Source organism: Plasmodium fragile (assembly GCF_000956335.1).
Source record: "Plasmodium fragile strain nilgiri unplaced genomic scaffold supercont1.20, whole genome shotgun sequence".
NCBI classification, from domain to species: Eukaryota; Apicomplexa; class Aconoidasida; order Haemosporida; family Plasmodiidae; genus Plasmodium; species Plasmodium fragile.
The window spans coordinates 341653-362058 of NW_012192600.1; the positions used below are offsets into that span (position 1 = coordinate 341653).

A 20406-nucleotide genomic window follows, 5' to 3' on the forward strand; every position below is an offset into this window, starting at 1 on the left:
TCTGTAGTAGGATTTTTTTTCCTTCTTTTTTCTTTGTTCTAAAATTTAGTATTGCTTGTTTTTTCTTGTTGGAATAACTTCCGCATAGTGTACAGTTGGTTAGCGTTCCTTTTGGAAACATGGGACGGAACAGTGGAATGGCGAATGGCAACGGTTGTTCCATTTTCCACTCGGTTATATTTGTGCGTGCTTGTGTGTGAGCTTGTATGAGTTCATGCTTACTTTCCAAAGGGAATAACCAAGAAGGGCGACGATGACGGAAGGGACGAACAACAGCACGGGAGTAGTGCCGGTCAGGACCGTGCCGGTTAGGTCGGGTACATCGGGACCACCATCATTCGAAGGCACATTCTTTGGGTGTACAGTATGGGGCACCTGTGGAGGGCCTGGTGCGTAATGTCCTCCTAAGTCACCTGCTGCTTGTGGAGGATCTGATCCTAATACAAAATCATTAGTGCCACTTTTTTTATTAGAACGGGTACTTTGAGTGTTAGTAATACTAGGAGAGGAGGCAGTACCGGGGGACGCGCGCCCGGTACCTGTGTTGTCCTTATCATCATTAAGGACGAAGGAACCATGCACTTTAGTACAGTTTGAATGAGCAATGCCGTAGAAACATGTCTTATCGGGAATCGGAAAACCGGGGTGTGATGTAGTGTGCACTTCCCCTGCACCGCCCGTTGCGCGTGGTTCTGTGACTGCTGACGCCTCTGATGGTGTTACTGGTCCCGGTGCGGGTTCTGCTGGTACCTGGGGGTCCTGGGTACCTGTATTTGCTGTAGAGTCTTTACCTATAAGTTGGAACAAGCAGGAGAATGTGGATAAAACTGAAGGTTTGAAGTGGATGCATGGTTATCGTTGGTCGCTCATCGTTCACGGTTGACCGCCGGTCGGGTGAGGAGGCAGGCGATGGGAACGGGGCATGGCACGGGGGGCAGGGCAGCGGGGACGGCGGGGCAGGGTGCCACTCCGGGAAAAGACTCTCTCTCTCTCCCGCACACAACACAACACACAATACACACAACACAACACACAATACACACAACACACAACACACAGTGTGTGTGTGTATCTCTGTCGACGTCGACGTCCACGTAGCTAGCTGTCTACCTCTGTACGTCTCTCTACCGGCCGCTACCTCCCGCGGCCGACCCGTGGCTCTGCCGCTTGCATTCTTATTCGACGTTTGGTTTCTCTCTCCGTGGCTTCTCTCTCCGTGTGGTCGCGCCCGCTCTGTGCGGAAAATTTTGGTTTGTGTTTTGTATTTTGCAATGACCGGTTTAGAGTGCCTACGTACGATGTGCACCCCGTGGTGCCCCACCTACTCCGCATGCACACCTGTGGCAGGTACCTGTAGTATCTATGGCGTTCTTGGGACCCGAGTGTAAATCGCGTTGTGTTTTGTCTAGTGCCTGCAGTTCCCTAATTTTAGCACACGTAAGTGCCCCCTCATACGTGTACGAAACCGGAGTAATAGTCACGTTGGACGTCTCATAGGATATGGGGCTGGAGGCTGTATTACGGGAATTTTCCTCCGGGCACTTGGTCTCACCTGTGGGGTCGTCCGGTCGACCTTTTATTGTCGCCGTGTCCTTGGAGATTACAGTATTCTCCGTCTTCGTATCTAGTACGTCGTTCCCTGCGCCTGTTCCTTCTGCTGGTGGTGGTGCCGGTGGCAGCGGCCGTGATGGCGGTGGTGTTTCCACAACGTCCTCTGATCTTGCAACTGGCACTGTGTCAGGTGTGGAGGGTGTTGCAGTTTTTCCTGCATCTTGTGTTGTTTCTGTTGGTTTCTGTGCTTCCGGTTGTCCTAAGAATGATGGTAATGTAGGAGCATATGGGTGTGTAACACTTGCCGGATGAATGGAGAGATGGAGGGGGCGCACTCGGTGGACGCATGTGATAGCAGTACACTTATCTGTTTTTGCTGTCGTCTCGTCCGGTTACTCGGCCACACAGGTCGTCGCTGCCGCTGCCGCTGCATCCCTCGTCCTGTCCCTCGTCGCCGCTGCCGCTACCGTCGTGGCCGCACACACCTCGGCTCGGCAATTCTCGGCCCATCGCTCAACGAGGGGGTGCCGCGCTGTGCTGTGGTGCTGTTCTCGCCGCATGTGCGTTGTGGTATCGTTTCATTTTTGGCGGTATCCACATGCGGTCGTATCGAGCCGTATTTGTGCGTGCCGTATTGGTGCTTTTTCCCATCTGTCTTACCTGTGGATTCCTTTGATGGTGTGCCGGTGGCCGGTGTGGGAGCTCTAGGATCTGTAAACAATGGCAAAAAGTTGTAGGGAACGCCTATGTTATCTTATCCTTAGGGACCTAGAATCCAGGAAGGTGTGGTGCTATGGTGTTGCATTGTCCTCTTGTTGTTTTTTCATCCCGTCCTACGTTATCCGTTCCCGTCTCACTGCTCTGTGCTTCGTCCCCCGTGCTTACCTGGCACCTGAATGTGCCCTCCGTTTCCGGTCGCTTGGCGTTCTATTTCACGCATTACTTCGTCCAGTACACTTTTCGCTGGTCCTTTATCCTTCGCTGCCTCCATTATTTTTTGTCTCTCGTCTGCCGTTATTGTCGCCTTTTTCTGTATTAATCCCGCTACATCTCTTGCAGTGCCGTCCTCGAACAGTTTCACTACATGCGCGTCTTCACTATCTGTCGTCGCTGTCGCCTTCGTTATACTTGTTGGTGCACTACATGAGGTCGGTGCTCGTGACCCACTTACCCCTCCAACGGATGTTATTTTCCACCTATTTATCCATTCACCCATCGTTCCTGCCACAAACTTCGTGCCAATGTTGAGGCTCTCATAATCAAGTCCCTGACATTGTTTGCTGTTACTCTTCCCCGCAAGTGTCATACCTATGGTACTCATTTCCCTTGACACCTTATTTATAATTTCCGTTGCTGCACAGTTCTTCTCAAATAACTTTATTAATGTCACATTCCCTACCACACATTTGAAATAGTCCCTCCAACGCGTGTGCCCGGCATTTAGTGTTGTCAATCCCTCGACTACTTCTTCCTTCCCATCCATGTATACAAATATTTTCACGATGTACCGGCATAGCAGCTTCTCTGGTGCCAACTTCTTCTTTTTGCCATAGATTTCCTGGCACAGCGCACTCTCCATAATATCCTTCTCTTTCAATTTATCAGTCAGCTCCGTGAATAGTTTTTCTATGTCGTCCCAGAGCATATCCTGTAAATATAACAACACATGTCCACAAATATACGCACTGACTACCTGTGGCTGTCCTGACTGTTCCTAACACAGAATCAATGCTATTCTCCTGACATATGTTGTTTCACTGTGGTGAATCAGCAACATGACTTTATAATGCATGAATACTCATCGTGCTCCCAAAATACATTTTATACTTCTCTTTGTATACAATGACCACTATACACTGAATTATCCTATTCGCTCTTTATAATCACTTACACTGAATTCACTCTTCCGTCCTTGGCCTTCTGCCGTATCAGATCCTATTTTTCTCTGTTGTACATACTGCACCAAGACTTCTACCAATTTTTCAGCCATGATATTATTGCTATGCTCATATATACTTCCACTTCTGCTGATATTACCATGACGTCATACTAACGCAATACCTGCGTACATATGTTAATATTACATATATTCATTCTTCACCCTATGTGGACTGAGAACATATGCACACAGTAGGTTGTTAATATGCCGTTGGACACTTAGCCGCTGATTCTAGTATTCCACCATGAATTGTACATAGTACTAACAGACAGATAAACATAAATTAAAAAAATGAAAAAAAAAAAAAGACAGGAAAAAATAGAAAAAATACTACACACAACACGTCATGAATACCCCCGCCCCCCTTTCTACACCGGTCTACAAGAAGCCGCAGTAGCGACAACAACATCAATTTCTTCTTCCGTCGTACACTCGGTTGCTTCGTCGAATGCTGCTTACTCGGCCATGTTTGCTCGGAGAGACAATCTCTCCGGCCTTTCTTACACTCGGCCACGTCGTCGACTCGGTCTTGCACTGGGCCGCGGTTGCTCGGACACAATGTTCGTTTACCCGGGCCGCGTGTGCTCGGAGAGACAATCTGTCCTCCGTCGTACACTCGGACAATGCTTTCCCGACTGCGTTTGCTCGGAGAGACAATCCTCCTGCTTCTTACACTCGGCTACGTCGTCGAATACTTCTTACACGCGAGCCGCGTTTGCGCGGAGAGACAATCTCTCCTCCTTCGTGCACGCGGCGGCTGTGGTCGACGCGCTTGCTTGGAGACAATGGTACTCCGTCGTGCACGCGCCCGCGTTGGTCGTCGCGTTTGCTCGGAGAGACAATGTCTCCCTCCTGTCTTACACTCGGCTACTTGGTCGAATCCGTTTTGTACTTGGCCGCGTTGGTCGACGCGTTTGCTCGGAAAGACAATCTCTCCTCCGTTCGTACCCTCGGCACAACGCTTACTCGGCTACTTCGTCGAATCGTTCTTACACGCGGCCGCGTTGGTCGACGCGTTTGCTCGGAGAGACAATCTCTCCTCGTTCTTACACTCGGACAATCGCCGTGTACCCGGCCGCGTTTGCTAGGAGAGACAAGCCTCCTGCTTCTTACAGTCGGACAATCCCGTTTACCCGGCCGCGTGTACTCGGAGAGACAATCTGTCCTTATACTCGAATGCGTATGAGCATGCTATGGTTGTGCTGCACTATACCCGTAGCATGCACTTGCTCATGTGTTAATAATTAACTGCACATAAAGGAGAATACTGCCCCTTCATATTATTCATTTAAATGTACGTGTTATATGCATTTAACCTGTACCACCCTGTCCCCATGGTCATGTTACAAGAAGTGGAGTACACAGAAAAAGAAAAAAACAAGGCAAAAGTAAGCACAAGCAGAACAGAGCAGAAAAAAAAAAAGAAGGTATGTAATAGTGCAAACAAGAAATATATTATGTATATCACATAATGAAATAAAAGTGGTCTACTGTTAGCATGCGTTATGTCGCATGCATATGCCCCGTCATCTGAATGTCACAGTTGCTCCAATAGATCATCTACATATAACTCCGTCTGCTGCAAACGACATTCGAGCTCGCATGCTTCGATGACTAATGCCAGGAGCAGTATGCATATTTTAGCGGTTAACCGTTTTTTCATGTAAGGTTGCGGATGCAGTGGTTGTGACCGCGGTAAATCTCTCACTCTATCTTCTGTTCCCTTTACTTGTTCCACTTCTAAGTCTTTTTCGACTCCAGGTACTTCGACTGTTTGCGATTCTATCTCCTCCTCTACATTATTAAACAAATGTGGAAACCACTGCTCTTCCTTGTATGTACTCATTTGCCGATGTTGTTGCGCTACCCATGCTTTCCACAAGCGCAGTGTGCTCATCTGCAGGGTTGCCGCTTCACCGTTGTGAATGTGCCCGGATACGTCGTCTGCCGCAATGTGCTCGCGCAGGTATTGTGTCCAATCCGCTTTTAATTGCAGCAACCACGGCTGCGTCGTGCACTCCCGCAGTAGGTGCTTGTGAAGCTCAATCCAGTTAATCCAATTAGTGCAGTCGGGTCCCCGGTTTTCATTCCCCGGGGAGGAGTGCGGGTCGGGTGCTGTATCTAACTGTATGGTTTCCATACAACTCCATGGCTCGGGGTCATGTGGTGGAAACGGGCCGTTTCTAACTGTGTAGTTTGCATAGAACTGCATGGATCGGGGTCATCATCTGGACAAGGGTCCGTTGCTAACGGTATGTTTTCCATACAACTCCATGGATCGGGGTCGTTCTCATTCGGTGGACATGGGTGCGTTGCTAACTGTCTGGTTTCCATACAACTCCATGGATCGGGGTCGTGTTCATTCGGTGGAGAAGTGTCCGTGGCTAACTGTATGTTTTCCATACAAGTCCATGGATCGGGGTCGTCTTCATTCGGTGCACAAGGGTGCGTTTGTAATTGTATAGTTTCCATACAACTCCACGGATCGGGGTCATGCGGTGCGCAAGGGTCCGTTGCTAACTGTATGGATTTCATACAACTCCATGGATCGGGGTCGTTCTCATTCGGTGGACATGGGTGCGTTGCTAACTGTATGGTGTCCACACAACTCCATGGATCGGGGTCGTCTTTGTTAGGTGGGCAAGGGTCCGTTGGGAACTGTATAGTTTCCATACAACTCCATGGGTCGTGTTCATTCGGTGGACATGGATCCGTTGCATCCGAGTCAGTGGGTGGGTCCACGGTGAATGAAACATTGATCCCTGGAGGACCCTGGTTTGTGCTAGGAGCATCGGGGCAACTACTATGTCCGTTGTTGCCCCCCATAAACTCTTGCACAAGTATCTGCCAATAGTCGTCTTTGACGTGTTCCCATTCGGTCACTTCACATTCGTTGAGCACTTCTAAATGTAGGTCGATAATCGTGCGCTTATGCACGCGTGGTTGACGGCGTCGTCGGGCGGATGTTGACGCGGGTTGCGTATCCCTAATCATCGTGTACCCGTAAGCGGGTGGTGGCAGTTCGGCGCGTTGTAGATGCTCCAATATTTCTTCGTCGAGTGGCGGTGACGGCACGTCACGAACGGTTCGAAACATTCGTCGTCGTTTTTTTCCGAGATACGCAAAGTACTAAGGAGAAAAAGGGGGGTAAAGAGCAGGGTGAGGACGGTAGGATAAAAGGAATGAACACGGGTGTAGGAGTATATTGATTAGAACGATCATGTATGGGTGCGCGTAGGGAGTTTCTGAGGTATAAACATCCTGCACATGCGGCATGCCCGCATTGTCGTATATACTTACCTTCCAAAGGAAAAAGGCAATGAGTCCAATACCAACAACCGCGGGAATGATCGCGGGGGTGTACCACGTGACATCTTCCCATGTGAGGCCGGGCGGCACGGAAGGGGTGCCAACTTCAGTGCCGCTACCACCTGCTCCACCGCCTCCGCCACCACTAGTACTAGTTCCTCCTCCTGGACTTGCGCTACCGGCGCTGTCAGCATCCTTTTCACCACTCTCACCTCCCTTTCCTTCCCCACCAGAAACTCCATCCGCCAAATCAGCATCACTGAAACTGCCACTACTACCCGATTGATCTGGGTTCGGGTTCGGTTTGGGTGGATTGAGAGGAGGGGGGTCATCGTTACCGACGGCGACGCCCTGACCAGCGCGGTCCGCAGTGCTTTGGTCCACAGAATGTACGGGTGCTTGTGAACCTGGTACTGCATCTACGGGATCTGCCTGTGTTGGTGGTGCCCCTGGTGTTGATGATGATATTGTAGTAGCCACATCCGGCGTCGAACCCGTGTCTGGAGCCTGCCCCATAGTGGAGACAGGGGTAAGTGGCTGGGATTCCGGTGCGGCGGGTGCTGCTCCTGCAACCGCGGATGAACCGTGACCGTCCTTAGATGTCGTGTGCTCTGTAGCACTGCCACCTGTAAGATCAAGGGCAGGTGAAAGGAAGAATGCGATGAAACTGAACTTATGTCTTGCATGGTTGGTCGTGGTTCTTGTGGTCCGTCGCCGATCGGTGACCGCGCTCGATCGCGTCGTTTCACGGTTGACCAACGGTCCGTGACTCGTGGTCCGCCGCTGGATGGTTAGCCACGGTGCGGAAGGTGGTTACGTTGCACCCGGGAAAAGACTCTCTCTCTGCCACACAACACAGCACACAACACGCACGCACACACTGTGTGTGTGTCGACGTCTACGTCTCTACGACGCTCTACCTACCGCGGCGGCTTACTCGCTCGCCTGGCTGGCCCCGGCACGCTGTGCCTCCATCATTCTCATTCGACGTTTGGTTTCTCGCTCTCGGTGGCGTGGCGCCCGGTCTCGCCGGAACTGGTGTTTTCTTTTGTTTTTTGTTTTTTGTTCACTCCTGTGCTCTTCGTTGGGGCATGGATCCGCATGCTCGGATGCACATTGTCATCTGCGGGCACTGTGCGCACCGCTCTATAAAGTTCACTCCTCAGAAGCAGTATTCCCGTTACCTGTACATGCAGACGTCGACTCAAAGCTAATACGAACTGTTGCACCCCCCAATCTTTCTTCCTGAACGTCTTTAGGGCACGTAGTTTCCTTACCGTTACTTTCTGTGGGTACCTGCGTAGGCTGGTCCCCGGCTCCAGTGGGTGCTGCAGCACCGTTGGCTCCTGTTGGTTCTGATGGTGCTGCCGGACGTGCCGGTTCTGGTGGAGGAGGTGGTGGAGGTGCCGGTGTCTTGGGGGGAGCGGTTCTTCCCACTCCTTCCCCAGATTGGGATGTTGTACTCGCTTTGCCCTTGTCCTTTGCGGCTGCAATAACAAAGGAAAGAAGTGTAGATGATTAAAAAAAAAAGGGACACAAGTGGTACAGAAAGAAGGGGTCGGGACGGTGTGGTGTGGTACGGTCGGGTCGACTCGGTGGACTGCGCACGCGGTGAACTAGGTTGCGATGGTAGCAGTACAACTTTTATTTGTCGCCGTCATATCGTCCGGGTCCGTCCGTCGCCGCTGCATCCCTCGTGCGGTGCCTCGCCGGCGCCGCTGCCGTGTTGGCCGCCGCTGCATCCGTCGCCGCTGAACGTCAACGAAGTGTGGTGCTGTTCCGCCGCGTGTGCGTGTTTGTGGCCATGGCGTTGTTGTGCCCCCTGTGCGTGGTTGTGGCTATGCGTGCTGTTGTGGTGGCGGCATCCGTATGCGCATTCGTACGGTCAGTACTCGGGGCCGGCCGTGTCGGTATTGGCCGTATGTGGCCGTCTCGGTGCCGAGCGTAATCGTGCGGGCCGTGGTATCCGTATCGGCGTTGTCCTCACCATCAGAATTCTTCAGGGAACTCGGGGACCGTCCGGCCTGCTCATACTCTTGTTTCTTCGTTTGAACTTCTTTCTTCAGGTCCCCCAATTTGTCCAGAATTTCTCGCTTTATAGTTTCTGGCGACACCTGACTGCGCGCTTTTTCCTTTGCCTGTGAGCCTTGTGCACAATGTGCGCGGTGCCGTATTGCTGCAATTTTACCTGACATGTACTCATTCTCGCTTAACCATGATCTAATTCCTGGCTTTATTTTCGTGGTCCCTAAACCAGTGGCATCATGTGTTTCCCAGCGACATGCATTCACGGGCATACCCAAAGAGGGGAAGCCCCGCTCAAGTCCACTCATTATTGTGAATGCCTGGTCCACACCTTTCCTTTGTCCACAGTTTATTTCTAGCAAGTAATACATATATATACTGACTATGGCACACTGCACAAATTGCATTAATGCTGCATCTTCTCCCCAAGCTGCAATGTCCTGTTGCGCACCGCGCCACCCATTCTTGAACATTAATGCTCCAAGCATTAATCTGCACATAGTTCTCTCTTTGTGGTTCGGGTCCAGTATATAGCGGTCGGTGTAGGCCGCATCATTACACGATGTAGCCCAAGTTTCCATAAGACCATCCTGCTCAAATGTTTCTAAGAACTTTACAAATGCCTCAAGTACGGTTATAATGTCATCCCATAACTTCGTCTAAGATGTAGAAAACAAAAGGCAAGGGCCGCATGTACTATTTGCATATACATGCTCGTCATGAACGTTGCAGTGTGTTAGAGGTTCAATCGTCTGCACTATATACTCATACTCACATAAAATATATGCGCACTCTATTCCATCCTTTACCCTTAAATTTTCCTTACATCTAACTGATCCTGTTGCCATATTCCTCTCCTGTCTGCCCAATCTCGAATTAGAGCAGCCCAATGCGTGTGCTCTGCCATATTCTTCCTGCTATAGACAGTTATATGGATGTGATTGCATTCACATTTGCGCTTCACTCCTGGTTCTTTCCAAAAATTAGCATCACGATGTTGTAGCTCCTGCTTTTCCTATTCTCCGTATGCTCCTCCTTTTCTTATTATAATTATTTTCCTCGTGTAATAAAAGATATCTGCTTCGCGCACAACAACTGTATCAGCCTGGACCCTATAAATTCTACCTGCAAGTTATGTATACGTATATTGAGCAAATAAGCACACAAAAACGAGAAAAAAAGAATAAAAAGTTGAACAGAGAAAAACAAAAGTGAAAAAGACGCAGACAGAAAAAACCCCCCAAAACAAAAAACACACTTTATTCCCCTTCTTAAAAAAAGAGTACGACTACTACTACTACTACTACTACTACTTATACTACTACTACTACTTATACTACTACTACTACTTCTACTACTACTACTACTACGACCGCACACCGCTCATTAACCACAACAACAAAAAAGAAAAAATACACACGCCCTGTCTCGCGGTCACCCCGTCTCCGTCAACGCTCTCTCCGTCAACGCTCTCTCCGTCAACGCTTCTCCGTCCACGCCTCTTCCGCCAACGCCTCTTGCGTCAACCCCGTCTCCGTCACCCCGTCTCCCGTCTACGCCTCTACGCCAACGCGTCTGCGTCCACGCTTCTCCGTCAACGCCTTCCCCGTCACCCCGTTCTCCGTCAACGCTTCTCCGTCAACGCCTTCTCCGTCACACGCCTCTCCCGTCACGCTGTGTCCGTCAACAGTTCTCTGTCAACGCGTGTCCGTCAACGATTCTGCGTCAACGCCTCTGCGTCAACGCCGCTACCGTCAACGCTTCTCTCCGTGAACGCGGTGTCCGTCAACGCCTCTCCCGTCAACGCCTCTGCCGGCAACGCCTCTGCCGGCAACGCCTCTCTCGTCACACCCCGTCTCCGTCACGCCGTCCCCTTGAACGCCTCGCCGGGTCACGCGTCTGCGTCACGCTTGTCTGTGGCCCCTTGTTCGTGACCCCGTCTCCGTCAACTCGTCTGTCCATCAACGCCGCTCCCGTCAACGCTTCTCCCGTCAACGCCTCTCCGTCAACTGCTTCTGGAAGTCGTGATAAATATACACAACAACTACTTGTTTTCTTCGATCTTCCGCCTTCCGCTCTCTGCTCCCTCTCTGGATGCGTACGCGGCTACGTCGTCGAATCCGTGCACTCGGCTACAATGCGGTTTACCCGGACACGTTTGCTCGGAGAGACAATCTCTCCTCCTTTCTTACACTCGCCTACCTCGTCGACAATCCCGTTTACCCGGCCGCGTTGGTCGACGCGTTTGCTCGGAAAGACAATCTCTCCTCCGTTCGTACCCTCGGCACAACGCTTACTCGGCTACTTCGTCGAATCGTTCTTACACGCGGCCGCGTTGGTCGACGCGTTTGCTCGGAGAGACAATCTCTCCTCCTTCTTACACGCGGCTACTTCGCCGAATCGTTCTTACACTCAACCGCGTTTGCTCGGAGAGACAAGCCTCCTGCTTCTTACACTCGGAGACAATCGCCTTTACGCGGCCTGCGTTGCTCGGAGAGACAATCTCTCCGTATACTCGAATGCGTGGTCGCGTGCTATATGTGTTCTGCACTATGCGCGTAGAATGCACGTGCTCATGTTTTAATAATTAACTTCACATAAAGGAGAATTGTACCCCTTCATATTATTCATTTAAATCTACATTTTATATGCATTTAACCGGTACCACCCTGTTCCTATGGTCATGTTAAAAGAAGTTGAGTACACAGAAAAAGAACAAAACAAGGCAACAGAAGTGAAAAAAAGTAAACAGAAGAGAGGACAAAAAAAAAAAAGGCAGGTATGGAATAGTACAAACCAGAAATATATTATGTATATCACGTAATGAAATAAAAGTGGTGTACGATTAGCATGCGTTATTGTGCATTCATATGCGTCGTCATCCTAATGTCGCATATTCTGTAATAAAGCATCCACATATAACTCCCTATCGTGCATGCTACTCTCGACCGCGCACTGTTCTATAACGCACGCGAGGAGGAGCATCCATGTTTTAGCGGTTAACGGTTTTGTCATATGCGGTGGCTGATGCAGTTGGGACTCGGGTAAATCTCTCACTTGTGGCATGTCTTCTGCTGCCATTACTTTGTCCACTTCTAAGTCTTTGTGGACGGCAGGTACTGCGCCGTTGGGCGATACTGTTTCCTCCTCTACATTATGCAACAAATGTTGAAACCACTCTGCCTTATGCATACGCATTTGCCGATGTTGCTGTGCGACCCACTTTTTCCAGGCATGTTGCTTCATCTGCAGGGTTGCCGCTTCACCGAATTCACGGTACTCGTTATCTTCGTCTGCCGCATATTGATGCTGATATTGTTTCCATGCCAACGCTAGCTGCAAAAACCACGGCTGCGTCATGCAGTCCTGCAATAGATGCTTGTTGCGGTCAATCCAAGGGATCCAGTGGGTGCAGTGCGACGTCGCATCCCCGGGGTCGGAATGAGCACGACTCTGTTCTGCATCTAACTGTATGGTTTCCATACAACTCCATCGGTCCTCTTCGTTAGATGCAGAATGGTCCGTTGCTAACTGTATGGTTTCCATGCAACACCATGCATCAGGGTCATCAGCAGTAGGTGGAGAAGTGTGCGTGGCGAACTGTGTGTTTTCCATACAATTCCATGGGTTATCTTCGTTAGGTGGAAACGGGTCTGTTTCTAACTGTATGGTTTCCATACAACGCCATGGATCGGAGTCATGTGCGTTAGGTGGCGAAGTGTCCGTTGCTAACTGTATGTTTTCCATACAACTCCATGGATCGGGGTTATCTTCGTTAGATGCAGAAGCGTCCGGTGGTAACTGTATGTGTTCCATACAACACCATGCATCAGGGTCTTGTTCATTCGGTGGACCAGGTTCCGTTTCTAACTGCATAGTTTCCATACAACTCCATGGATCGTGGTCATCTTCGTGAGGTGCACAAGCGTCCGTTTCTAACCGTATGTTTTCCATACAACGCCATGGATCGGGGTCATCTTCGTTAGGTGGACAAGGGTGCGTTTGTAATTGTATAGTTTCCATACAACTCCATGGATCGGGGTCCTCTTTGTTAGGTGGACATGAATCCGTTTCGGTGGGATCCCGCGTTAGGCGGGTGTGGCGTGTCGAATGGTGGGTTGTCGCATGGTGGGGTGTCGAATGCTCGGTTGCTGAATCCCGGTGCGCACCAGAAGCCGGAAAACTACTATGCCCCTGGGTGCCCCCCATAAACTCTTCAACGACAATGTGCCAATAGTCGTCTTTGACATTTTCCCATTCGGCTTCTTCACATTCGTTGAGCACTTCTAGATGTAGCTCGATAATCGTGCGGCGATTCACGCGTGGGGGGCGTTGGCCGCGTCGCTCCGCAGCAGATGCAGTTTGCGTATCGCTAATCAAGGTGTACCCGTAATCGGGTGGCGGCAGGTCGCCGCGTTGTAAATGGTCTAGAATTTCTTCGTCGAGTGGCGGTGACGGCACGTCACGAACGGTGCGAAACGTTCGTCGTCGTTGGGCGAGATACGCAAAATACTAAGCAGAAAAAGGGGGGTAAAGAGGAGGGTGAGGACGGTAGGATAAAAGGAATGAACGCGGGTGTAGGAGTGTATTTGTGTTAGAACGATCATTTATGGGAGCCCGTAGGGATGTTCTGAGGTAGCAACATCGTGCACATGCGGCATGCCGTCATTGCCATATATACTTACCTTCCATAGGAAGAACGCAATGACCGCCATACCAACCACCGCGGGAATGATCGCGGGCGTGTACGGCTTGACATCGTCCCATGTGAGGCCGGGCGCAACGGAAGGGGTGTCAGGGGTAAGGGAAGGCCCTCCACCATCACTACTACCACGCGTTGCACCACCAACGCCAGCACCTGGTCCAGCATCCTTTTCACCAGCCCCACCTCCGCCTTTGCCTTCCCCACCAGAAACTCCATTCGCCAAATCAGCGTCACTGAAACTGCCACTACTACCCGATTGATCCGGATTTGGGTTCGGTTTGGGTTTGGGTGGATTGAGAGGAGGGGGGTCATCGTTGCCGCCACCGCCACCCTCGGGTTTACCGTCTTCACCTGGTGCACCGGGTTGACCAACGGGATGAACTGGGCTAGATGCACCTGTTTCACCTGGTGGACCAACTGGACCATTTTCACCTGTCTTGTCAACTGAAGGATTATGCGCCTGAGTGGTCTGAACCGCATTCCCCCTAGCCCCGACACCAGGTGCCGCAGCAGCAGGTGGTCCCCCTCCGGATGCACTCGGCGTGGATGTTGTTGGTGGTGCTGCTGGGGGGCCTGCTGGTGGTACTGGTGCCGGTGCGGGTGCGGGTGCCGGCTGAGGTACTGTTACTGCACTTCCTAAAAGAAGTTGAGGGAAAAGAACAAGGATGAAACTGAAGTTTTGAAGTGGATGCATGGTTATCGTTGGTCGCGCCGTTTCACGGTTGACCACCGTCGTTGACGAGACGGCGGTTGACCACGGTGCGAACGGTGGTTGGCATGTGCCACCCCGGGAAAAGACAGTCTCTCTCTTTCTCGCCCACAAACACACAACACACACAGTGTGTGTGTGTCTGTCGACGTCTACATCCCGCGGCGGCTTACGCGCCCCCGCGCCCGACCCATCACTCTGCCGCTCTGCGTGCCGCTCATTCTCATTCGACGTGTGGTTTCGCGCGCTGGGCGGAAATTGTTGTTTGGGGTTTTTGTTGTGTTGTTTTTTGTTTTTGACGCCCCCTAAGTACTCGTATATTGTATAGTGCACACTCTCCTGTATTGCCTACTACCATGTCAGGAGTAAACTTCTCCTCTGCCTTCCCTAACCTGAACACTCGGACGAAGAAGTGTCCTGGATGAAGGTGACGGACACATTTGCTCCAGGGGTGGTGGAAGAAGTCTGCGTGACAGTACGAGTACAGTTGCTTTGGTGCTTACCTGGACTGTCCTTGGATGCCTGCGTTGGTGCTGGTGTTGTTGCCGCGTTGCTCGTACTCCCTGTACCTGAAACTGATGGTGATGGTGTGCTTGACGGTTTTGTTGTCTGAGATCCCCCAGGTTTTGTTGCCTTCCCCTTGTCCTTTGTCTTGTCTTCCCCGGACCCCTCTGTCTTCGGTGCCGCCTCCGTCGCTGCAATAACAAAGGAAAAAAGTGTAGATGATAAACAAAAAACAGAACACAAGTGGTACAGAAAGAAGGGGCCGGGACGGTTCGATCCGGTAGCGACCGGGCAGATCGGCTGCATGGATCGATGCAGTGGGTCGAGGTGCAATCGGTTTACTGGGTGAGGCGGCAGGGTAGGGGCGGGACGGTGTTAGAGAGCGCGCACGTTGTTAGAAGAGGACAAAGACAGGAAGAAAGGGGGGCGCACTCGGTGCACTGGGTCAGGCGACAGCAAGCGTACGTTGAGGTGAACTCGGTGGACTGCGTCCAAGCGGACTGAGTCGTGGTGGATGGTAGCAGTACAACTTGTATTTGTTGCCGTCATCTAGTCCAGCGACCGCTGCCGTGGCCACTCATGGTTGTCGCCGCTGCCGCTATCGCTGCATCCGTCGCCGCCGCACATCTGGGCTCCACGAGGGGGTGTTGTTCCCCCGCGTGTGCGTTGCGTTCCCGCCGCGTGTGCGTGTTGTTGTTGTAGCCGTTGCGGTGTTGTTGTTCGCCGTGGCGTTGTTGTGGCGGCATCCATATTCGTACGGTCAGTAGTCGGCCGTTGGCATCCGTACGGGCCGCAGTCGTACGTATTCGTAATCGGCCGTATGTTCGTATTGGGCCATAGTCGTAAGGGCCGTACTGTTGGTAGTCTTACCTGTTTGTTCCTCCTTTTCCTTTTCTGCAATTTCTTTATCCATGTGCTTTTTCACCGCGTCCACTGCTTTCTTCGTTTTCTTCCTGAATTCCTCCTCCGCTTTCGTTATTTCCGGGTATATCGCGCCTTGCACCACCTGGCCCTTGTCATGCTTGGCCCCCGCGTCTTGTGTATACACCTTCCAGTCCTGGTCACACGGCAGTTGTGTTTCCATGGTCCCGATTTTGTCCATTATCTTTCCTTGCGTCAGCAACCAGTCTGCCATTTCTCCATTGATTACCCTCACTACCGGGTTCACAATGTTATAACCACATTCTGTGCACTGCTCTTGTATAACAGGACCCGTGGTTCCCAGTCCACCAGGCCCTGCCATTGCTTTCACCGTTTTCCAGGCATACTTTATACCTCTCCTCCACGCTGTGCTCCCGTGACAATACTTCTTTTCCAGTATATACCCCAATGCATTCGCTGCCTCACACCTCAGCTGCTTCTCTTTTTCATCCATAACACCACGTCCCTGTTGCGCACTCGTCTCACTCCCGTTTCCTCCGTTTGCATAGAACAGTGCGCCTGACATAAGTCGACACCTCATGACGTCCGCTACTGTTTGTTCCTGGTAATAGACGTTTTCCTTGTGTATATCGTTCCAACCTGTATTATTACAATTTGCCCCGAAGGCATCCATGTACTGGTCCTTCTTGTCCATGTACTGCACAAATCCCTGCAATACTGTCCTCAAGTCTTGGAGTTCTTTATGCTGCATGTTGCACATATACATAAACAAATATGTATGTTCGTACTGTAACTACACTCTTCCCCTGAGAATACATGTACACTCACCTACTTACATATACTGCATGAATAAGTATGTTTTCCATGTTTGTTCTCTCTCTCTCTGACTTTCTCTTGCTCGTTCCTGCTTTTACGCGAACTTACAGTATAATTACGCAGCACGTACACTTGCTTCCTCTTCTCGTCCAATATACTACTCCAATCACAATTCTCCCCTGCGGCCGTCTTCGTGTTCGCCGGTCCCGGTTGTGATCCCGGCTTCGCCGCCACTGGTTTCGCCGCCACTGATGTGGCAGCACCGCCACCACCACCACCACTACCACTACTACCACCACCAACAGATGTCGTCGTCGTTGCCCCCGGTCCCGTTGTCGTCGTTGCACCCGGTGCCTTCTCCGGTTTCTCCGCTACTGGTTTGGCAGCGGTGTGTGCTGCGGCCGGCTTGGCGGCAGCGGGTTTGCCGGGCGTTGGTCCCGACTGTCCGTCTCCTTTACCTTTGGGAGCTGTGGAAAGAGAATCGTTTTTCTGCTCTGCGTGTATTATCCCCTTCACACATTGCTTAGTTGCACATGTTTTTACATGCGGTAATATTGTCTGTATCTTCTTGGCCATATCCTTCCCAAAATCGTCCATTGCATTTTCCACTTTTTTTTTCAACTGGGTTATGTCCTGCCTCCCGCCCTCCGTACTTCCTGTCCGTGCCACCTTACAATCTGTCCCCAAGACTCCTACGTTCCCGTCCGTTAGTGTTGTTCTGTTGTCTTCGAGCCATCTTTCCATTATTTGCCACAGACCTCTGTCTTCCGCTGTTACGCCTTTAACACCCCCCTCCCTTGCATCCTGCTCTTCACATGAAATATTACCGACCTTCTTCTTTTCGAAATTGCGCAGAATGCCATGCGCTAAACTGAATGCAAACTGCCCACCAGGCCCTTCTAGACACTTCATGCCTATTATTTTCTTCATGAATATGTTTACTAGAATACATCTCATATAGTTGTCTATCTCCTTGTCCTCGTCATCCATGCCGTCCTTTACTACCGGGATCCGTGCTAATTCAATTCCATGTTTAAAATGTAATGCTATAAGTGTTAATTCACACATATCTTTCTGCTGTTCATTGAAGTCTCTACCGGTCTCCTCGTCAAGCCCTGGCTCACACATTAATTTCATAGTGCCTTGATCCTGCATCTCCTTCATGTATTGCCTAAACTGATCCCACACTGTCCCCACCTGTCTCCAGAAATGGTCCTATAAGTTTATTATTCATTATATAGTTTTATATAAATTATACTCGTGCCTTCACTGTTTGCCTGTACATAATTCTGTACATAATTACACTTCCCTGTGTATATATATTTGCTTCCGCATCTTATAGAAAATATAGTAGTGCACAGCATGAATACACACACCTCCCGAACATACTCGCTAATTTCATTGTAGCGTGCGCGCATAATACCACTCATTTCCTTCTTTATTTTCCTCATATACTACAACTTACCACCCAGTCCTTAATATTCTTCTCCTTTACCCCTATATCCCCGTTCTCAAAATACCTGTCCCATAATAATATTAAATATTCCCACATTGCGTGCTCACTGTTTTCCTTCTATATAGGATGACACTGTCCTTGATGCTTATTCAAAGTCCACATTAAGTGAACAGTATCGTGCGGAATAATATGCTGCCCACAGAAACTTCTAGTCCTACATACTCAAAATAGTTGTCCACCACTAAAATCCTGAACCCAAATACGCCCTCAACAATAGTACTCTTAGGAACAGCACACGTAATCTCATCACCCATTAACAAAAAATACCCCCGTTAACGACAATACGCTACTTAACAACAAATACCCTGCACACACGTTGTCTCTGTGCGCGTACACCTAAAACCGCAGTAATAACAACAACATCAATTTCTTCTGCCGTCGTTGCTGCCGTCCCTCGCGCGGCTACGTCGTCGAATCGTTTACTCGAACGCCGTAATCGAACCCCTTCACTCGGCCACTTCGTCCAATCGGTGTTGCACGTGGCCGCTTTGGTCGAACCGCGTTTGCTCGGAGAGACAATCTCTCCTCCTTCTTACACTCGGCTACTTCCTCGGACAATCGGTTTACCCGGCCACGTTTGCTCGGAGAGACAATGTCTCCCTCCGTTCTTACACTCGGTTGCTTCGTCGAATCCGTCTGATAGTGAGCCACGTGTGCTCGGAGAGACAAGCGCGCGCCTTCTTACACGCGGCTACTGCGTCGAATCGGTAGTACACGGGGAGACAATGCGGTATACGCGGATGCGCCGACGACCGCAGCGACGGCAAGGACGGCAAGGACGGCAAGGACGGCAAGGACGGCAAGGACGGCAAAGTACCTGCCACACCAGCACCAGCCACGCCGGCCGGCAGCGGAGCAGCACCTGCCAAACCAGTAGCGCCGAAAGACTCGGTGGCAACGAAGGGGGTAACGGAGAAGACCGCAGAAGGGAATTGTCCATGGATGAGCATAGAGGACGAGAAGAGGAGGGAACTGTACGTCCTGGGTCCTCGTAGTGTAAGTTACAGTACGGGCAGAACGCAGGGAGGGATAAGCCAAAGAAAAACAGATACAGGATGAAGCGACAATTTATTCATGCTGCATATACATATATGAGGCTGTTTATACATGTGACCGGAAGACTGTAGGTAAAGTATAGACATAGCTACTTTTCTCTATTCTCATACATATAATACAGAGTGCAGCACTGGAAAAAATGAAGAGCATGCTAGGGGCATTTGCGGACTATATGGACAAGGACAAGTGGGACATGGAAGCCGTGGGTGCCAATTGTAAGAATACAGGTTGGGATGATGTGGATGACCAGTACAGGACCCAGCAGACAGTAGCGGACGTAATACGGTGCAGATTCATGAGTGTAGCATTAGGCATCGCAAATGGGTGGACAGCCACAAAGCAGGATAGGCACGACACAGTGAAAATGGATCCGGAAGAACAGAATACGCTGAGATGTGAAGTAACAAATGTATTTGGACATCTACTGAGACACAGATATTGTCCCGACCAGGAACACTGGCGAAGAGGTACAGAGTATGCTTTTCAAACATTCACGCAGATGAAGACGACGCCACAAGGTGGAGCTCCAGGCATTGAGGGTCCTGTTGTCGACGGACTGTGTACCATGTGTGGGTATGGACACAATAGGAAGCATATAGAAGCAGTAGATTTGGACATAGTAACCTGGTTAATGAACGAAGGGAAAATATTGGCAGGAATGGATAAAATAGAAGAAGGGGCTGAATGTAACACGAAGTGGAAGGAGTACACAGTTCACAAGATGAACAAGCATGGCACTGGAAAAGTGGACGAAACACAAATTCCTGAAATAAAGAAAGACGAGGAGAAACTAACGAAGGAGGCGGTGAAAACTATTGAAAAGGTTACAAAGGTAGTGGAACAGAAAATTCAAGAAATAGCAGGTAAGCACACGAATAGTAAGAATGCGCATAACAAGAACATACGGCCGCTACGAATATACGGCAGGTCCTCATGTAAACCATACGAATAGTACGGATGTCACCGCCACAACAACACGCACGCACATGCGGGGAAACAACAACGCACGGCGGTGTGCAACAGCACGGCACACGGCTGCGTTGACGTTGAGCGACGACTGTGTAGACGACTGTGGAGTGTAGACCAGTGTGCAGCGTGCATGCATGTGGAGTGTACGGAATTTATGGATATAGCGGGATTATATGTGGATAGCTTGTTAGAAAAGCTTTAGACACAACCAGGAAAAAGCAAGAGGGGATGTGTATACGTTGTTCTCGTGACAAGTGCTGTCACTGTAGATGGTATTTTAGGGGGCGCTGCATCCCTATATGGGTTTGTGCTATATTCTACATAGCGTATGTTGTTATTATCATGTACATATTTATATTGCCAAAAAGGGCGATATTAATGAAGCGCCAGAATTTTTGTGGTAAAAACACAAAAAAAGAGAAGAA

The 20406-nt window shown here is 50.3% G+C and overlaps 4 protein-coding genes across 4 annotated transcripts; 1 reads left to right on the forward strand and 3 right to left on the reverse strand.

Annotated features, from left to right (window-relative positions):
- Window positions 1-174: 174 nt before the first annotated feature.
- AK88_02175 (uncharacterized protein) lies at window positions 175-3541 on the reverse strand (the record flags this gene model as incomplete). Its single annotated transcript, XM_012479809.1, has 5 exons — window positions 175-791; window positions 1352-1810; window positions 2212-2262; window positions 2437-3199; window positions 3443-3541. 5 exons carry the CDS (start codon window positions 3539-3541, stop codon window positions 175-177), a joined length of 1989 nt encoding a protein of 662 aa, XP_012335232.1.
- A 1486-nt stretch (window positions 3542-5027) lies between these two features.
- Window positions 5028-9672, reverse strand: AK88_02176 (uncharacterized protein; the record flags this gene model as incomplete). Its single annotated transcript, XM_012479810.1, has 6 exons — window positions 5028-5634; window positions 5679-6619; window positions 6791-7425; window positions 8077-8286; window positions 8787-9483; window positions 9634-9672. The coding sequence occupies 6 exons, from the start codon at window positions 9670-9672 to the stop codon at window positions 5028-5030; spliced, it is 3129 nt and encodes a 1042-aa protein (XP_012335233.1).
- Window positions 9673-11707: 2035 nt separating this feature from the next.
- Window positions 11708-17604, reverse strand: AK88_02177 (uncharacterized protein; the record flags this gene model as incomplete). The annotated part of the gene is made up of 6 exons (XM_012479811.1): window positions 11708-13336; window positions 13510-14165; window positions 14631-14681; window positions 14742-14933; window positions 15613-16369; window positions 16549-17604. 6 exons carry the CDS (start codon window positions 17602-17604, stop codon window positions 11708-11710), a joined length of 4341 nt encoding a protein of 1446 aa, XP_012335234.1.
- Window positions 17605-19151: 1547 nt separating this feature from the next.
- AK88_02178 (uncharacterized protein) lies at window positions 19152-19964 on the forward strand (the record flags this gene model as incomplete). The annotated part of the gene is made up of 1 exon (XM_012479812.1): window positions 19152-19964. One exon carries the CDS (start codon window positions 19152-19154, stop codon window positions 19962-19964), a length of 813 nt encoding a protein of 270 aa, XP_012335235.1.
- Window positions 19965-20406: the final 442 nt, after the last annotated feature.